At 45.2% G+C, this 15241-nt stretch overlaps 1 protein-coding gene across 2 annotated transcripts; it reads left to right on the top strand.

Moving 5' to 3' along the window:
• The first annotated feature begins 1647 nt into the window (after positions 1–1647).
• Positions 1648–14417, top strand: SLC25A27 (solute carrier family 25 member 27). 2 transcript variants are annotated; one of them, XM_059830091.1, is made up of 9 exons: positions 1648–1750; positions 3292–3483; positions 4297–4354; positions 6270–6392; positions 7153–7265; positions 9268–9352; positions 10039–10131; positions 10489–10591; positions 13149–14417. In XM_059830091.1, exons 1-9 carry the CDS (start codon positions 1648–1650, stop codon positions 13218–13220), a joined length of 942 nt encoding a protein of 313 aa, XP_059686074.1. In that variant the 3' UTR covers positions 13221–14417. The 2 variants fall into 2 exon arrangements, with proteins under 2 accessions (XP_059686074.1, XP_059686068.1); XM_059830085.1 differs by having other exon boundaries at positions 4297–4381.
• Positions 14418–15241: the final 824 nt, after the last annotated feature.

The raw sequence follows: 15241 nt of genomic DNA, 5'->3' as shown, positions 1-15241 counted from the left end.
GTTACGGGGTTTATTTTAAGGAGGGATCTCATTGTTTTCCACCCCCTAAAGCATGGCTATGGAGAAGACAGACTGAGACTGTCCCCAGAGGTGTACATCTAAGGGATGAGAGGCAATGGACATAAGATGCAACGTGGGAAGTTCTGACTGAATGTAAGGAAAAATGTTCACAAAGTGGTTAAGCACCAGAGCAGACTGTGGTTGTGATATCCCCATCCTTGGAGGTTTCCAGAAGGTGACCAAACAAGACCCTGGGCAGCCTGATGTAACTCTGAAGCTATCCCTGCTCTGAGCAGAGGATTGTACCAGATGACCTCTACAGGTCTTCTCCAACCTAAATTACGGATTGATGATATACAGGCTGACATACAGCGGCACAAGCTGACCCAAGCCCAGAGAATAGCTATGGGGGGAGGCACAAAAGTGCCAACAGCAGATTGCATTGTCTAGAACAAGGCTCTGAACGACTCGTACCCTCAGTGCAGCCAGGCACCTTTGCATTACATTGCAGTATGCCTTCTTCCCATTTTAATCAGGGTTTTGTTGGTAGTTTGTTTCATCACTGCATGAATTCTAATGAATTCTAACCCAAAGAAGTATCCAATTCAATACCAAATACTGGTGACCAACGAGATAAATTCACCTCCTTCTAGCTGAATATTTCACCTGCAAAGCTCCCTTCGTTTGTCTGAATGGCTGTAACCGGGACCGCACACCAAAATGTTAGGCAGTCAGACAGGGGTGTGCGGAGGTGTTCTGGGGTAAGTTTCTGTGACCTAAAAAATCCTCAGTTCCTCAGCGTGAGGATTAGCGATTAATGGCTAATGATTAACTTAGTGATTCAGCTGAGCCTTAATGATAAATGACAAGCTTCTCTTGAACAGCGCATGCCTTACCCTTTTTTTTGTGGTGAGAACCTAAATATGCCTACATTAATTTATGAGAAATTAGGACTGGCACACAATTAACAGGGCTTCAGCATTCAGCCAGGAAAAGCTTTAAACTTTTCACATACACGGCTTTGGGAAGAGAGCGTCTTCTGTCTTCCCAGGTTCGCGCGACCCTTGCTCAAAAACTGCACTGCTCTGTGCTTAATCCCCAGGAGAGGTGAATTACTACAAGCACTCCAGCCCGGCGTGTAGCTGTTGCTAAAGCAGCTTTCATTAAACAACATCTGGATCTATTCATCCATCTCGGATGCCTGTGCAGCTGTTTGACACGGGGACGCAGTCTGGGGCTCCCCAGGCACTGCTGTCAATGACAGCACCCCATAAAGCAAACAGACGCCACACGTGTTCTCATAATCTTGAGGTCTCATTAATGATACATTTTTTTAATGTCGATAATGGGCAAAACTGTGCGTGTGACTGTACCTGCACCGCCGGTTTCCTGGCCGAGGGTAGCGTTGGTGACAGACTACATTTCCCAGGAGCCTGTTGCGCAGCAGCCTCTTGTGTCACTGCACAAGGACCTTGCAGCTCTGCAGGAGGCACTTGGGCTGCTGCCGTTCCTGGTGCTGGCGCTGGAGAAACATGACCTTCAGCAATTTGTCTCCTAAACGACCCAGAACAGAGCTGAGCTAGGGTCTGCTTTTGCTCCAGACCCTCGTAGGGTGGCTGGTTAGCCTTGTTTCATGTTAGATGCTAGATGTCACCTGCAGAAGAAGAGAAGAGCTTACCTCTGCCAGAGAGATGGCCCCGAGCCAGCAAATTCGCTCTGTCAGCCTGTGCAGCGGCTGTGGCAGAACTAGGTACAACTCACCGTGATTTTCCGAGAGGGAAGGGGGTCAAAATTTACTTACGGGGGGCAGGGGGAACTTCAGTCCCCGGACACCTCATTCCTCAGTGTTCGCTCCGGCTTTTCCGCTCCAGCAAATCTGTTCGTTCCACTCTGCTCGTCGTGGCTTTTCAATAATTTAAGCCTTGCAAGTGTTTTATGCCACCTGACTGTGGCTGGAGGGAGGGGTTGTTCAGGTTGAAATCTTTGCCTCTGAGACTGAAGGGCTGCAGTCGTTAACAGAGAGCAGTTGTGACTAATTTAAGCTTTGCGCTTGCTGGGTTTCTGGAAGAAGACTAAAGAGGCAGGACGATCTGTTGCCTAAGTTAGTAGAAAGGGGCTGGCTTCTTCAGGAATTTGCTTTTCATAGTTAATGCAGGTTATCAAAGAAAAATCCAATCTTAGGTTTCTGGTTACTGTGGAGATGTCTGTAAAAATCGAGTATAATAAACTGCTTGCCGAAAGGCAGGAAAGAAGCACCCTATGGCATCTGCATAGCACTGCTTTGTGATCAGTAACTTATTTGGAATATTTCTCAGCATATTCTATATAATTTCTACAAGCTCTTGCAGGCAAAGCTGTTGCATTGCTCTAATAATTTGTAACTTTCCGATCTTTGCTACTCTTTAAACATGAATACCAAACTTAATGCACAAATAAACCGTAAATCTGCTGAGGCTTTGACTGCATTCCTCTAGTACCTCTGAGTCCTGCTCTGAAGGACCCTGTAGCACGGCGTGTCGCAGAGGGATCGAACCACAGACAATCCCTGCTGCTGGGCACTCACCGCCTGAGACAGGCTGGGAAGGTCCATCACCCAGTGAGACACTCCTAGGCTGGAAATGAAGTTACGGGCAGCAAATACGTACCCATACTGTTTCAGGAGGAGCCCTGGAAAGCTGAGATTGAAGTGGACCACCTTCCCTGGCCACCACTTAATTTCCAGTGAGAGAAATAACAGGCTAAACTTGCTTTTTGTGTCTGCATCAGCAAAGAAGCTCTGGCATGTTTTCAGGTAGTTTGTAAGACAGATGCTCACCTGCATGGGTGTCTGTACTACATGGATAGCCACTGCGGGGTTGCTTCTGACTCTGTAATGTGTGCTGCCGCCACGCGGGGCAGAATTGGAGAGGCCACACACTCAGTCAGAGATTTGACTGAGCTTTATTTAGGGGGAGTAACTGGAACGGGATTTTTAATCCAGAGTGTCTTGGAAAGTATGTGTATTGCATAACAAATCTGCAAAAAGAAGTACAGGAGAAAGACTTCATGTTTGACGGGAATGTATTTTGGTTACTCATGCTCAGAGCCACCTTTAACAGATCTGGACGTGAATCTCCTGTTCTCCATGAATTGCCTGCACCCCCGTTGGATACGGTCCTTGCTGCCTGCTGATGCTCACACAGCCCCCTTGGCCGCCTGGCAGGGGGGGTTGTGGCGCAGATGTTACCAGCGTGGTAGGTCTCCCCGCAGCTGCACCCGTATTCATGTTTGTTCCCTGCTCTTTCTCTTCAGTGACATTTCCCCTGGATCTCACAAAAACTCGACTGCAGGTCCAAGGTGAAGCTGCCATTCATCGCAATGGAGCTGCCGCCAGCCAGGCGGTCCCTTACCGTGGCATGTTGCGCACCGCAGCTGGCATCGTGCAAGAGGAGGGCTTACGAAAGCTCTGGCAAGGAGCCACGCCGGCCGTCTACCGCCACATAGGTGATTATCTGCTCATGACAGGACAAGTTTGGGTCCTGCCTTCTGTGGCCAACAGCCTTTTGGTGTGAGCTTGCCATATCTTCTTGTACTTTAAATATATCTGCGAGGACTGGTTGATGGTTGGACTTGATGATCTTACAGGTCTTTTCCAACCTTAGTGATTCTGTGATTCTGTGACTTTTTCAGTCTACCCTGCAATCCCACTTTGAAATATATGGGATTCTGGCTCAACATCCTCTCTTCTCTCTCTTGCCCATTCCTTCACAGCCTTATTCTGGCTTCTGGGAAAACAAAATATAATTTCCCTGCAGTCTTTGCAGGAAGGTCTTCAGTGCAAGCAGGCACTCAGGGTTCTCAGAACAAAAAATTTCTTTTATTTGAGGGAAGTGGGGACAGGCTGGGAAAAAAAGACAAGGTTACAAGTGCTAGGATGAAGAAATGCATTAGGGGTCTGGCCACAGGTAATAGCTTTCTGTGTTTTATTTGGAAATATGGGGACAGCAACAAACCTCAAAAGCACTTGTGGGAGGTTTTGTGCTTGGCACCAGCTGAGAGGGAAGAAATGTGGTCATAAGCCGTGCTGCCTCCTGGCAGACATGTGGCTCAGGCAGAGAGATTCTCTGATGCCAAGTAGTCCCGGCTCTAGCATTGCTACCAGCCCCCTCCCTTTCCCCATTTTGATCATGAACGTGTGAGCAGCTGACCCAGGCAAGCTCTGGAGTGTTTTACAACCAGTCTCTTGATCTCTCTATCACAGCATCACCTCCAGAAATGGCAGACCCAAGAACCGTCTCCTGCTTTTGTTTTCCACAGTGTACTCTGGCGTTCGGATGGTTGCGTATGAACATCTCCGTGACTCCGTGCTTGGCAGGTCTGAGGATGAAAGCTTTCCTTTCTGGTAATGTTGCATATTTATGCTTTTGCCTGTTTGGGGATTGTCCTTACTGTAGGAGACCTTCAGCCCTAAAAGCTGTCTTGTCCTTATGGCTCGCCTACCGTAAAGAGGGTAAATATAACGTAGGGGTTTAAGCACCGGTACGGACTTTCTGATTTTAGTTTCAGGACAGTATCTTTTCATTCAGCTGGGAACAGGACTAAGAAATATTGAAATAGGTTTCTCAGAGGCTTACCTAGGACCATGATTACTCTAACAAGGATACTGCACTAAAGAGATGGAGAAACATGATAAACCACATCGATAGGAGCAGCTGTCCTGGGCTGGCAGGAGTTAGCCTGGATGAGAGGGGAGGCAGGGCAGCTTTACCATGACTCAAAGTCTGTGATATAGTGGCAGCTCTTTTATTTCCACGTGGGCCGAGGGATGTTGGGAAGTGCAGGTGAGTTGTGGCTGACCATACAGCTGTGTGTGACGGCTGCTGAAGAAGCTGTGAGCTATTGCACAAACCCAACACCAGCGTGAGTAACCGTGACTAATCCTACAGCTGCCTGGGTAATGCAAACCAGAGGTTCAGCTAAGCCAAGCTGGACTTGCAGCTTGTGCCCTGCTCAGCTCCAAGGTCACCCGAGAGCTTGATTAGCAACACACGGGATGAGGATACATTTCCAAAGGTATGATGGACATCTCAGATATCCTCTGGAGATTTGCAGAAAAGAAGCGAGGGATGATACATGTCAGATTCCCAGCTGCTGAAGGGATGGGTCCCGCTAGGTGTTGTGCAGCAGCAGTATGCCAACGCTTTCCCATTTTGCTGCTTACCCGAACTGCCTGGGAAAGAAATTATTATGCCATTGGATTATAAGCAAGGGGAATAGCAAGGTTTGCCGATTCTGTTGTTATCCCGAGACATGGAAAGTTCCTGGCTGCTGAAGAGGCAGATTGTGAAGGAAAAAATGGTATTTTGTTCATGTGTGTATGACAGATGTCAGTCTAAGTTAAATTTGTGCAACCTTCCCGAGGAGACAACTGATCCCTATAAAAAGCAACCCCAAAGTCTTTGTTTTGAAAGTTTAATTCCGCAACAGTTAAGTCTCACTCAGTCCCTTTTTTGACAATGCAAGTGGCATACAGCCACAGAATTAACTCTCTGCCTGTGGGGAAGGAGCAGATTTTTATAGAAGTTTTGCAAAAATTGGTAATTTCTATTTGTCAAATCCATATTGTTAAAATATCAGTCATGTACTTTTATAATCATACACATTATCATACACAATCAAGTATTTTAGTCCAAAATCAAATCTTGGGTCCAAAATGTAACTGGTTTTAGGATGGGATTTATAAAATCTAATACAAAATACTTGTCATGCCTGGTGCGACGGGAAGGGGGAACTGTGGATAATACTGAAATTTCTGGTTCTACTAAAATAAGTAGAACCAGAAAATGAACACAACTCATCTAGTAGCAATGGTAGATAAAGAAAAGTTTTATATATCAGCAAGCAGTTCAGAATTTCAGATTGGCATTCAGTTATGATAATATATGGAGCACCATCCCTTACTTGTGTACCTTGCCATCCTGCCTTTAAACTTTAAGCAAGGAGCATAATGTAACCTGAAGAGAAAGCAGAGCATCTTGGTGATGTATAATAACTTGATTTTTTTCCCCAGATAAGTTTTAACCCTTTCTTAAAATTGACAGAAGTATTATTGACTACCTTAACTACCTGCAGTCGCCACAATTATTCCCTTAACTTTGGCTGTTAGTGTAAAGAATAATCATTTACCCTTGTTCACCTGGGTTGTGCTGCTGAACTCTTCAGCTCGAGCACTGCAATTTGTGAAGACTTTAAATGTATTCTGAAGAATATTTTTTTTCCTTGTTTGGCAGGAAAGCTGTAGTTGGAGGCATGTCTGCGGGTGCCATCGGACAGTTTTTTGCCAGCCCGACTGATCTGGTGAAGGTACAGATGCAGATGGAAGGAAAAAGGAAGTTGGAAGGAAAGCCGTTACGGTCAGTTCCTCTCGAAGCTGGTGGTTTTTTTCCCATTAATGATTACTTTTTGGCTGAGGGTTTGGTTCTCTCCGTTTTCTGCCACCCCCTCTCCCCAGCTGCTCAGAGTGCTTTCGGGGGAAGAGCAGTGCCTGGGAGGCACGTGATGGCTCTGGGCAGCAGAGAGGGAGGGGGATCCAAGAATTCCTCCTTATTCCGTTCATACTCGCCTTCCTTATTCTGATGTATTGGTGCCAGACACCACAAACCCTCGCCCATCCTACATGTGCAGCACGTCCATGCCAGCCCTCTGCCAGGGCGAGGGAAGGATGCTTTCTGAAGAGGGGAAGCTGGAAGAAAGGATGGGGGAAATGGCTCGTGCAGGATGCACAGGCGCAGGGAAGGGCTGGGTCACCTGCACACAGCAGGGCTCGAGACCCTCCTGCAGATACCAGGACACACTGCTCTTTGCATCTGAAACTGCGGGCATCCTTTGGTGTCTCATACATTTAGCATCGCAACCCAGCTGTGGGATCAAAGGGTTGTCTGTCATTAGTGACCAGATTGCTGCTTACTGGGTCAAATGGTATATTTGGTAAAATCACAGCGTGCAAGTCAAAGGTGGATCCAAAAATGGATCAAAAAATGGATCTGGAAGGCCAGATCCTTGCAGGTATAAATTGCCTTTCCTACATGAGGACCTGGTGCAGCAAAGTACTGCAATATGCAAAGATTTCTCCACAGCTGGGCTCTCTACTTATTACTTGCATATTGATTTCAGGTTTCGAGGAGTGCACCATGCATTTATGAAGATCCTGTCCGAAGGAGGAATACGAGGGCTTTGGGCTGGATGGGTGCCAAATGTCCAGAGAGCTGCTCTGGTGAACATGGGAGGTAAATTTTGTAACTTGGTCTGCAGCACTTAAGGCCGCATCTAAGCTTTAAGGAGAGTTCAGCTGCTCCCCTGGTCTTCGTCTCTTGGTTATATCTACACTGGGGACCTGTTTGAAGCACACTGCAGGTGACTTCTGCCTTGAGAGTTTTGTTCGTGTGTAAATCAAATTGCTTAAAAATAAGTTTGTGCCTGAGCCTGAGGGATCACAGAATCACAGAATCACTAAGGTTGGAAAAGACCTGTAAGATCATCAAGTCCAACCATCAACCCAACACCACCATGCCCATTAAACCATGTCCCACAATGCCGCATCTACACATTCCTTGAATACCTCCAGCGAGGGTGACTCCACCACCTCCCTGGGCAGCCTATTCCAATGTTTGACCACTCTCTCAGTAAAGAAATTTTTCCTAGTATCTGGTGATGAGATTTTTCCTAATATCTGGATGGTGAGCTGGGAGCTGAGGGAGTCCCACAGCCAGCAGACCATGGACCCTGCCAGCCACGACCCAGCTCCCTGGTGTCCAAGCAAGGTGAAGAGGCAGAGCCAGCAAAGGCAGCCAGGTTCCAAGATCCAGATCCTCAGGAAAGCATGTGGTGATGAGGCAGGTCTGAGGCCAAGCCAGGAAGCTGAGCCAGCATCAGTTCTGGGGAGGGTCACCAGGGTCAGACACAGCTCAGTGATCACCAGCAGGTCTGTGGTGATAAGAAAGGTCCAAGGCTGAGCTAGGGAGATGGTCCATTGGTCAGTGTCCAGATTAACAAGGTCCACAGCCCAGGCATGGTATGATGGAGCTGCAGGCAGGTACACCTACAGTGTAGTTCGGGCAGAGACTGAGGGTTATAAGGTGAAGTGGCTGCCTGAGTGCTCAGCTGATCCAAGAAACACCCACTCCTTCCACATACAGACAGAGCTTTCCTGTGTCTCTCTAAAACTGCTAGGATATGTTGGGACAGTCTTTGCTCTCCTTCCTGAGGTTCTGTTTATAAAGCAAGGATGGAGATGTCTTTGACACTGAAATACACCACCTGTGGGTGCCCACCATAAACACTTGCTCTGTGCTTGGTGGCACATATTATAGCATTGCCTTGGCAATTTTTTATTTTGCATGCTTAAATTTCTTCGGCATGACAGCTACTAATTTCTACATCATTCAGCACAGGGATATGTTAGCAGCATGACCAAAAAATATCTTTGAAGATAGAAAATCAGAGGTGGTGTAAGCTTACACCTTGCTAAGCAGCTATAAAGGAATCACTGGATGGATAATGTTTGCAGCAGGAGCTATTAAATGAGGGCTATAGAATGACTATTAACTAAGGTATGTATCTCCATACACAATGTTAACGTGCAGTCTCGGCATGTAGAATTAAACAAAAAAACTCTTTTACAAGTGGGAAATGATCTCCACTGGGTATGTTTGGGCTGTAAAGCACTACAAAGTGCTGGGAAGGTCATCCTGGTTAGTAGGCTGGGCTCTTAAGTTTTAAGGTCAGGACATTGAAAATGTAACACAGATCTGCTGTTAACTTTCAGATCACTGTCTTTCATTCAGCTGCCCAGATGCCGTAACTCATGTCTGCTTTCAGAAGAACGTGATATAACTTCCATGACATCATCTACTTTTTTTGTCTAATGTTTCTAACATTTTTATAACACTTGCACAGATGTGGGAGAGGTAGAACCGTCCTTATCGTGACGTTTCTGGGTTTGGTTAATGAGTTATTTTGCAGAATTTTCCACTTGGGATCCATTTTATCATTTGTAGGGTAAATCGGAGAAGACGGTGGTAGAAGGGAGCACGTACTCACATCTCTAATGACAGGACTTAGGTGCTGCAACTGTCATCAGAAACTGGGTGCAGAGGGCTAGCTGTGCCAACGGGAGGAGCTGCACTGGAAATTTAGGTCTTGCCAAGCCTCCATCCTGTGTCAGTAATGAACACCACAGACACCATTAACTTCTGACAATCCTGTTTTTTCTCATTATCCTCTTTACAGATCTGACCACTTACGACTCAGTGAAACACTTTTTGCTTCTGAACACGCCACTTGTGGACAACAGCGTGACTCACAGTATTGCCAGGTGCCGTACTCCCTGATTACACCTTTCTTGCTGTGGAGCATTTGCAGCCTCGCTGTCTTGATCTGCATGACCTCTCTGTGCCAGCAGAAGCCTCTAGTCTTTGGTCGTGATACTGTTGATAAAATGCACCTTTATACTTTTTTTTCTTTTGCCTGAGAGGACGTCATTGTACAAAAGACACAAGAGAAAGGATGCAACCATTGCTACAAAACTGCCCTCACTAGAAGTGCCTCGCTGATGCATTTAAACACCTTAGCTCCCATCTGTGAGAGTGCAGGAATTTTCACTTTACTAGAATTGCTCCTATTTTTTCTAATCTAGTTTTAATTTTAGCAAACAGCAAGAATGAGCAATTATAACCCCTGCAGAACAACCTCTTTTACTCCCTTAAATTATGAAGAAATCTGCTTACTATAAGCAATATGATAATTGCCTATCGTGGGTCCTTTATCCCTGCCTCAGAACGGCACACAGAGGTGAGGGTGGCTGGTGCTGGGAGGACATCTGAGCAAGAGCAATACTAGCAAGGCTTCTCCCAAATCAAGTTTATGTTAAGTTATGAGGTATTACTCATGATTTTATGATAGCTGTTTTAATATATCTTTATTATTAGAACTGGAATCATGATGCTTAAATTGTCGTGATAAATCTTAGTTTTTTCTTTAAGTATCTGTTGCTGTTGACAGTTGCTGTTCTGGCCTGGTAGCTGCTGTCCTGGGAACTCCCGCTGACGTGGTCAAAACCCGGATAATGAACCAGCCAAGAGATAAGCAGGGAAGGTACAGACACTTCAGAGACTAACTTTTCAGTAGAAAATTGAAACCCAGAGTCTGACTGATTTCACTGGGAGTGAAGTGCTAAGTTTCTAATATGCTTTTCATCGTTCTGATGATCATTTTATTGTTTTAGTTTCCCATGTCCTGGGGGGTTTGTTGTGATGGCCACCTAAGCATACTCAGTAACTTAGTGGATTTCAGTTCTGATGAGACTCCAGTGAGCTTACAAAAGAGCTCTTGTTTGTACAAATTTATCTGATACAGATTATTTTTTGGGGGGTGGTGGGGGCTGGTGGTGGAATTTTTTTAAATTGCATATTTGTAATCCTAACAGTATTTGTTCTCCTTGCACATTGCCAGAGGTCTGCTGTATAAGTCTTCCATGGACTGCTTGATTCAAACTGTACAGGGTGAAGGGTTTATGTCTCTATACAAAGGCTTTATACCAACCTGGATGCGAATGGTAAGTGCCTTTTAACTGTCTTTACAAGACAGTTGAATGATGTGTGTCGTGGTTTAAGCCCAGCTGGCAACTAATCACCACACAGCCGCTCACTCACTCCCCCCAGGTGGGGTGGGGGAGAGAACCAGAAGAGTAAAAGTGAGAAAACTCGTGGGCTGAGATAAAAACAGTTTAATAGGTAGAGCAAAAAAAAAAAAACACCGCATGGAGAAGCAAAGCGAAAGAAGGGATTCATTCACCACTTCCCGTCGGCAGGCAGGTGTTCAGCTATCTGCAGGGAAGCAGGGCTCTATCACGCATAGCGGTTGCTCGGGAAGACAAACGCCATTACTCCGAATGTCCCCACCTTCCTTCTTCCTCCCCCAGCTTTATATGCTGAGCATGACATCATATGGTATGGAACATCCCTTTGGTCAGTCGAGGTCAGCCGTCCCAGCTGTGTCCCCTCCCAACTCCTTGTGCACCCCCAGCCCACTCACTGGTGGGGTGGGGTGAGGAGCAGAAAAGGCCTTGGTGCTGTGTGAGCCCTGCTCAGCAGTAACTAAAACATTCCTGCTTTATCAACATTGTTTCCAGCCCAAATCCAAAACACAGCCCCATACAATCCAAAACACAGCCCCATACTAGCTGCTATGAAGAAAGTTAACCCCATCCCAGCCAAAACCAGCACAATGTGGCATTACAGAATCACAGAATCACTAAGGTTGGAAAAGACCTGTAAGATCATCAAGTCCAACCATCAACCCAACACCACCATGCCCATCAAGCCACGTCCCACAATGCCACGTCCACACGCTCCTTGAATACCTCCAGGGAGGGTGACTCCACTACCTCCCTGGGCAGTCTATTCCACTGTGTTACCACTCTCTCAGTAAAGAAATTTTTCCTAATATCGAGTCTCTATCTCCCCTGGTGCAACTTGAGGTCATTTCCTCTTGTCCTGTCACTAGTCACTTGGGAGAAGAGACCAACACCCACCTCTCTGCAACCTCCTTTCAGGTAGTTGTAGAGAGCGATGAGGTCTCCCCTCAGCCTCCTCTTCTCCAGACTGAACAACCCCAGAAAAACATAAGTACTTCTTTCTGTGTCAACACTTTTCTAAAACTATTTGGGCCTCTTGATTTATTTAATAGCAGTTAGCATAGTTGAATGCAGTGGATGACACAACTGCACGTGGTGTCACCTCCCCCACGTTGCCTCTTGCATCTCTTTAATTTGGAAAACGTTGTCCTGCTTAATTGCTAGTGATTTTCCCTGCTTTTCTTACAATTTCAGGCTCCCTCCTTTCTCCCTTCCTAAACTCTCCTTTACTCCCTTCTCGCTCCCAGCCCTGAACTCCCTTTGCATCCCTCTTTCTTACTTTCATTCCTCCTCTCCTGATCCCAGAATTGCTTTATTACTGCTCCATCCCGGATCTCACTTTTGCCCCTCTTGTATTCAGGCTAGAGGCTTTCTCCTGCATACTGCTGGGCCCTTAAAGCTACCTCTGTATAATTAAGCCAAGCAGCAGTTGGAGCCTGGGAACTGGAACTCGGCTGTTGAGACTGTTAGTTTGGGCAAGGGACAATTCCCAATAGCAACTTTAGATGTGACCACATTATTTTTTTTTTTAAGTCTGTAAGAATTTAACAGTGTGGCTACTTGTAGACTCTGCCAGCTGGCTTCAAGGTCTTAACACTGTTTAACTTATCAGACTAAGCACTAAGTTCAAAGGCAAAAGCTTCCCTTCTCTAATTTAACTGCGGCCACAGTCTCTGGTAAGAGCAATTATAGGAAGGTTCTGCTCAGTTGCTCAGTCCCCATGTCCCTGAGCCAGAGCACATTCAGTATTGATGGGGTCTTTGCGAGTTTACTACTAAACTAAAAATTTCCATGGAGCATACGCCAATTTAGATTTCCCAAAGGCTTGTAACTTTGGGAATGTTTAGCGGGTGTTTCAGAGGAGCAGGAAAAGGTGTTTCCTAGGCACAAGGCAGCCTTTTGCCAAAGCCGATCTATTGCCAAAAAAAAATTACAGCATCTCAACTAAATGGGTGCAGGGTATAAATTTTATGCAAGAGGAACTGTGTAATTTTCTGATTAAGGTTTTGGAAGAGGCTGCCCAGGGAGGTGGTGGAGTCACCATCACTGGAGGTGTTCAAAAAACGTGTAGACATGGCACTGTGGGACATGGTTTAGTGGGCATGGTGGTGTTGGGCTGATGGTTGGACTTGATGATCTTACAGGTCTTTTCCAAACGTAGTGATTCTATGATTCTGTGATTCTGTGAAACCCTTTAAAGTTATTTTAAAAAGCATTCATCCGGAAGTAGCCCCCAAGTATGAAACATTTCAGGTCAAACATTTATGGATTGGCAAGCTGAAAAAAAAAGGTTTAGGTGTCTCGTGAAGGACTGGGTAGCCCTAACCATATGCAACACTATGATTTTTGTATGAAAGACGTAATACGAGATTGAGTTTAAGAATAAGATTTTTAAGAGGAGACAGCTTAATCTAATGGGTTTATTTATTGGGTCACTTGTGTTTTAAGCCTCTAACTTCAGTGTTTGCTTTCACAGGCTCCTTGGTCACTGGTATTCTGGCTTACGTATGAACAAATCAGAAGGATCTGTGGAGTTAGTTCTTTTTAAAACCGTGAAACCACTTCAATACTCACAAAACAAAGAAGAATTGGGAAGCTGAATTCTCATTCCACAAGGCATCCCGACCCCACAGGGAACTAATTCGTTTAGGAGATTGGCAGTAGGATCACACGTATAGGTTGCTGCCACAAATCCAGTCCTTACTGGCTAGGAGTAGCCATGACTTAAGGATACTATTTGCTTGTCAGACTGCTATATGAAATTTAAGTTATCTGCAAGATAAAATTGTCATAATAATACTTCAACTGGCAGCCAGCATCAGCTTTCTGAAACAGTAAACAGAGGTAAAAAAAAAACGTACCAAGCAAGTAGAATGTAATACTGTTTGCCTGTTTGATAATAGAGATGGTTCCTATTGTTAAGGACAACAGCAGGTTGAACAACGCAGCACCGAACATCTTCTGTGGCTAAGCAGTGCATAAAATTATTTAGGAATTTTTGTTACCGTTACATTTGCACACACATGAAGAACTACCTCTCATTAGTTTGATGCCTCAGCAAACCAAGCCTGTAGTGCTAGGAACTGAAAAAGATTAAAGCAGTTTACCTGATTTCAAATTTGCTTTGCACAAAAGATGGAAGGGGTTGTGTTCCTCTTACTTCCCAGAGACCCCCTGACCTCTTTATTCAAGCATTTGAGTAACATCCATGAGTGAAAAGCAGTCCTGTACCCAGGAAATCAAAACCCTAGTTCGCTCTGCCCCTCCTGAAGGACTCGTAATACACATGCTTTCCCTAGGACCGAGTTGAACTACCTGTCCTTTGAGAGCCCCAGTGCTGATGTGGCAGACTGGGTCATTAACGTACCACTTTTCCACAGAAATACGCACTCTGCCCATTTTAAATCTAGGTGAAAATACAATGTTCTCTTCAAAAACACAAAATGTTTGAATGTGAGTGATTTATTTTTTTTTAAAACCTAAAGCTCTCCAGCTTTCATAGGAAAGAGGACTGCGGCTGTTTTTTCACTAGGCTTATCTTTGGCAATCAGGAGGCAGAAATGCAGCGTAAAAGAATCATAATGTAGACAGAACAAAGCTGGCTTTGATTTAGCAATATCTGGTAATGAAATGACTGTACAAGACTTAGTTACCTGAGTAAATACTCAGGATTTCTTCTAGACTAGTCTTTGCAACTAGTATCTTCAATGTGCCAATTTCTGATTAAATACAGCTTGGGCGCTTTCTTGGGTTGCACTTGTACTTTATGATTGTATTGTAGATCAGTTGTGGCTGCATGCATTTGGGTGTGTGATTCCAGCCTGGAAAAAATTCATCTCACCATTATTAGGGGGTCAGAAGTTTTTGTTCAGAGATAGTTATTTTCCTAGTTGTCAGCCTGAGAAACTAATTTGAGATCTTTCCTTCTCACACACCATCACCAGCGATTATAAACCAGCAATCAAAGCTGCTTCTTCAGTTACATCCTGAGTGGTCCTGCCTGCAGTCCTGTTACTCAGATAACCCTGATGATGGATATGCAGAAGGACCTGATCTACTGAGTTAAAAAAAGTAATTTTAAAAGTCTTGTAGTGAAAAACTGTTTTAACTCTTAATGAAGCTCTTTTTTTTTGAGCGTAAAACACTGATGAGATTCCTAACAGTGCTGATTCCTAGTATTTTGTATTTAAAAAGAAAATAATTTGAATAGGAAGACCTGCCACTTCTGCATTACTTCTTAGTGTTTTGTAATTCCAAATTTTTCAAGCAGAAGTTTCTATCCTGTGAAGTACTTTGTATTGGGTTTGCGTGGCAGCGCTTTGGTAGCAGGGGGGGCTACAGGGGTGGCTTCTGTGAGAAGCTGCTAGAAACTTCCCCTACATCCGATAGAGCCAATGCCAGCCGGCTCCAAGATAGACCTGCCACTGGCCAAGGCCGAGCTAATCAGCAACAGTCGTAGCGCCTCAGGGATAACATATTTAAGAAGGGGGGGAAAAACTGGGAAACGGCAGCTGGAGAAGAGAGGAGTGTGAATATGTGAGAGAAACAACTCTGCAGACACCAAGGTCA

Source organism: Gavia stellata, chromosome 2 (genome assembly GCF_030936135.1).
Source record: "Gavia stellata isolate bGavSte3 chromosome 2, bGavSte3.hap2, whole genome shotgun sequence".
In the NCBI taxonomy this organism is placed as follows: Eukaryota; Metazoa; Chordata; class Aves; order Gaviiformes; family Gaviidae; genus Gavia; species Gavia stellata.
Note: the sequence above shows the minus strand (reverse complement) of the source record. Positions and strands in the feature narration are given on the sequence as shown.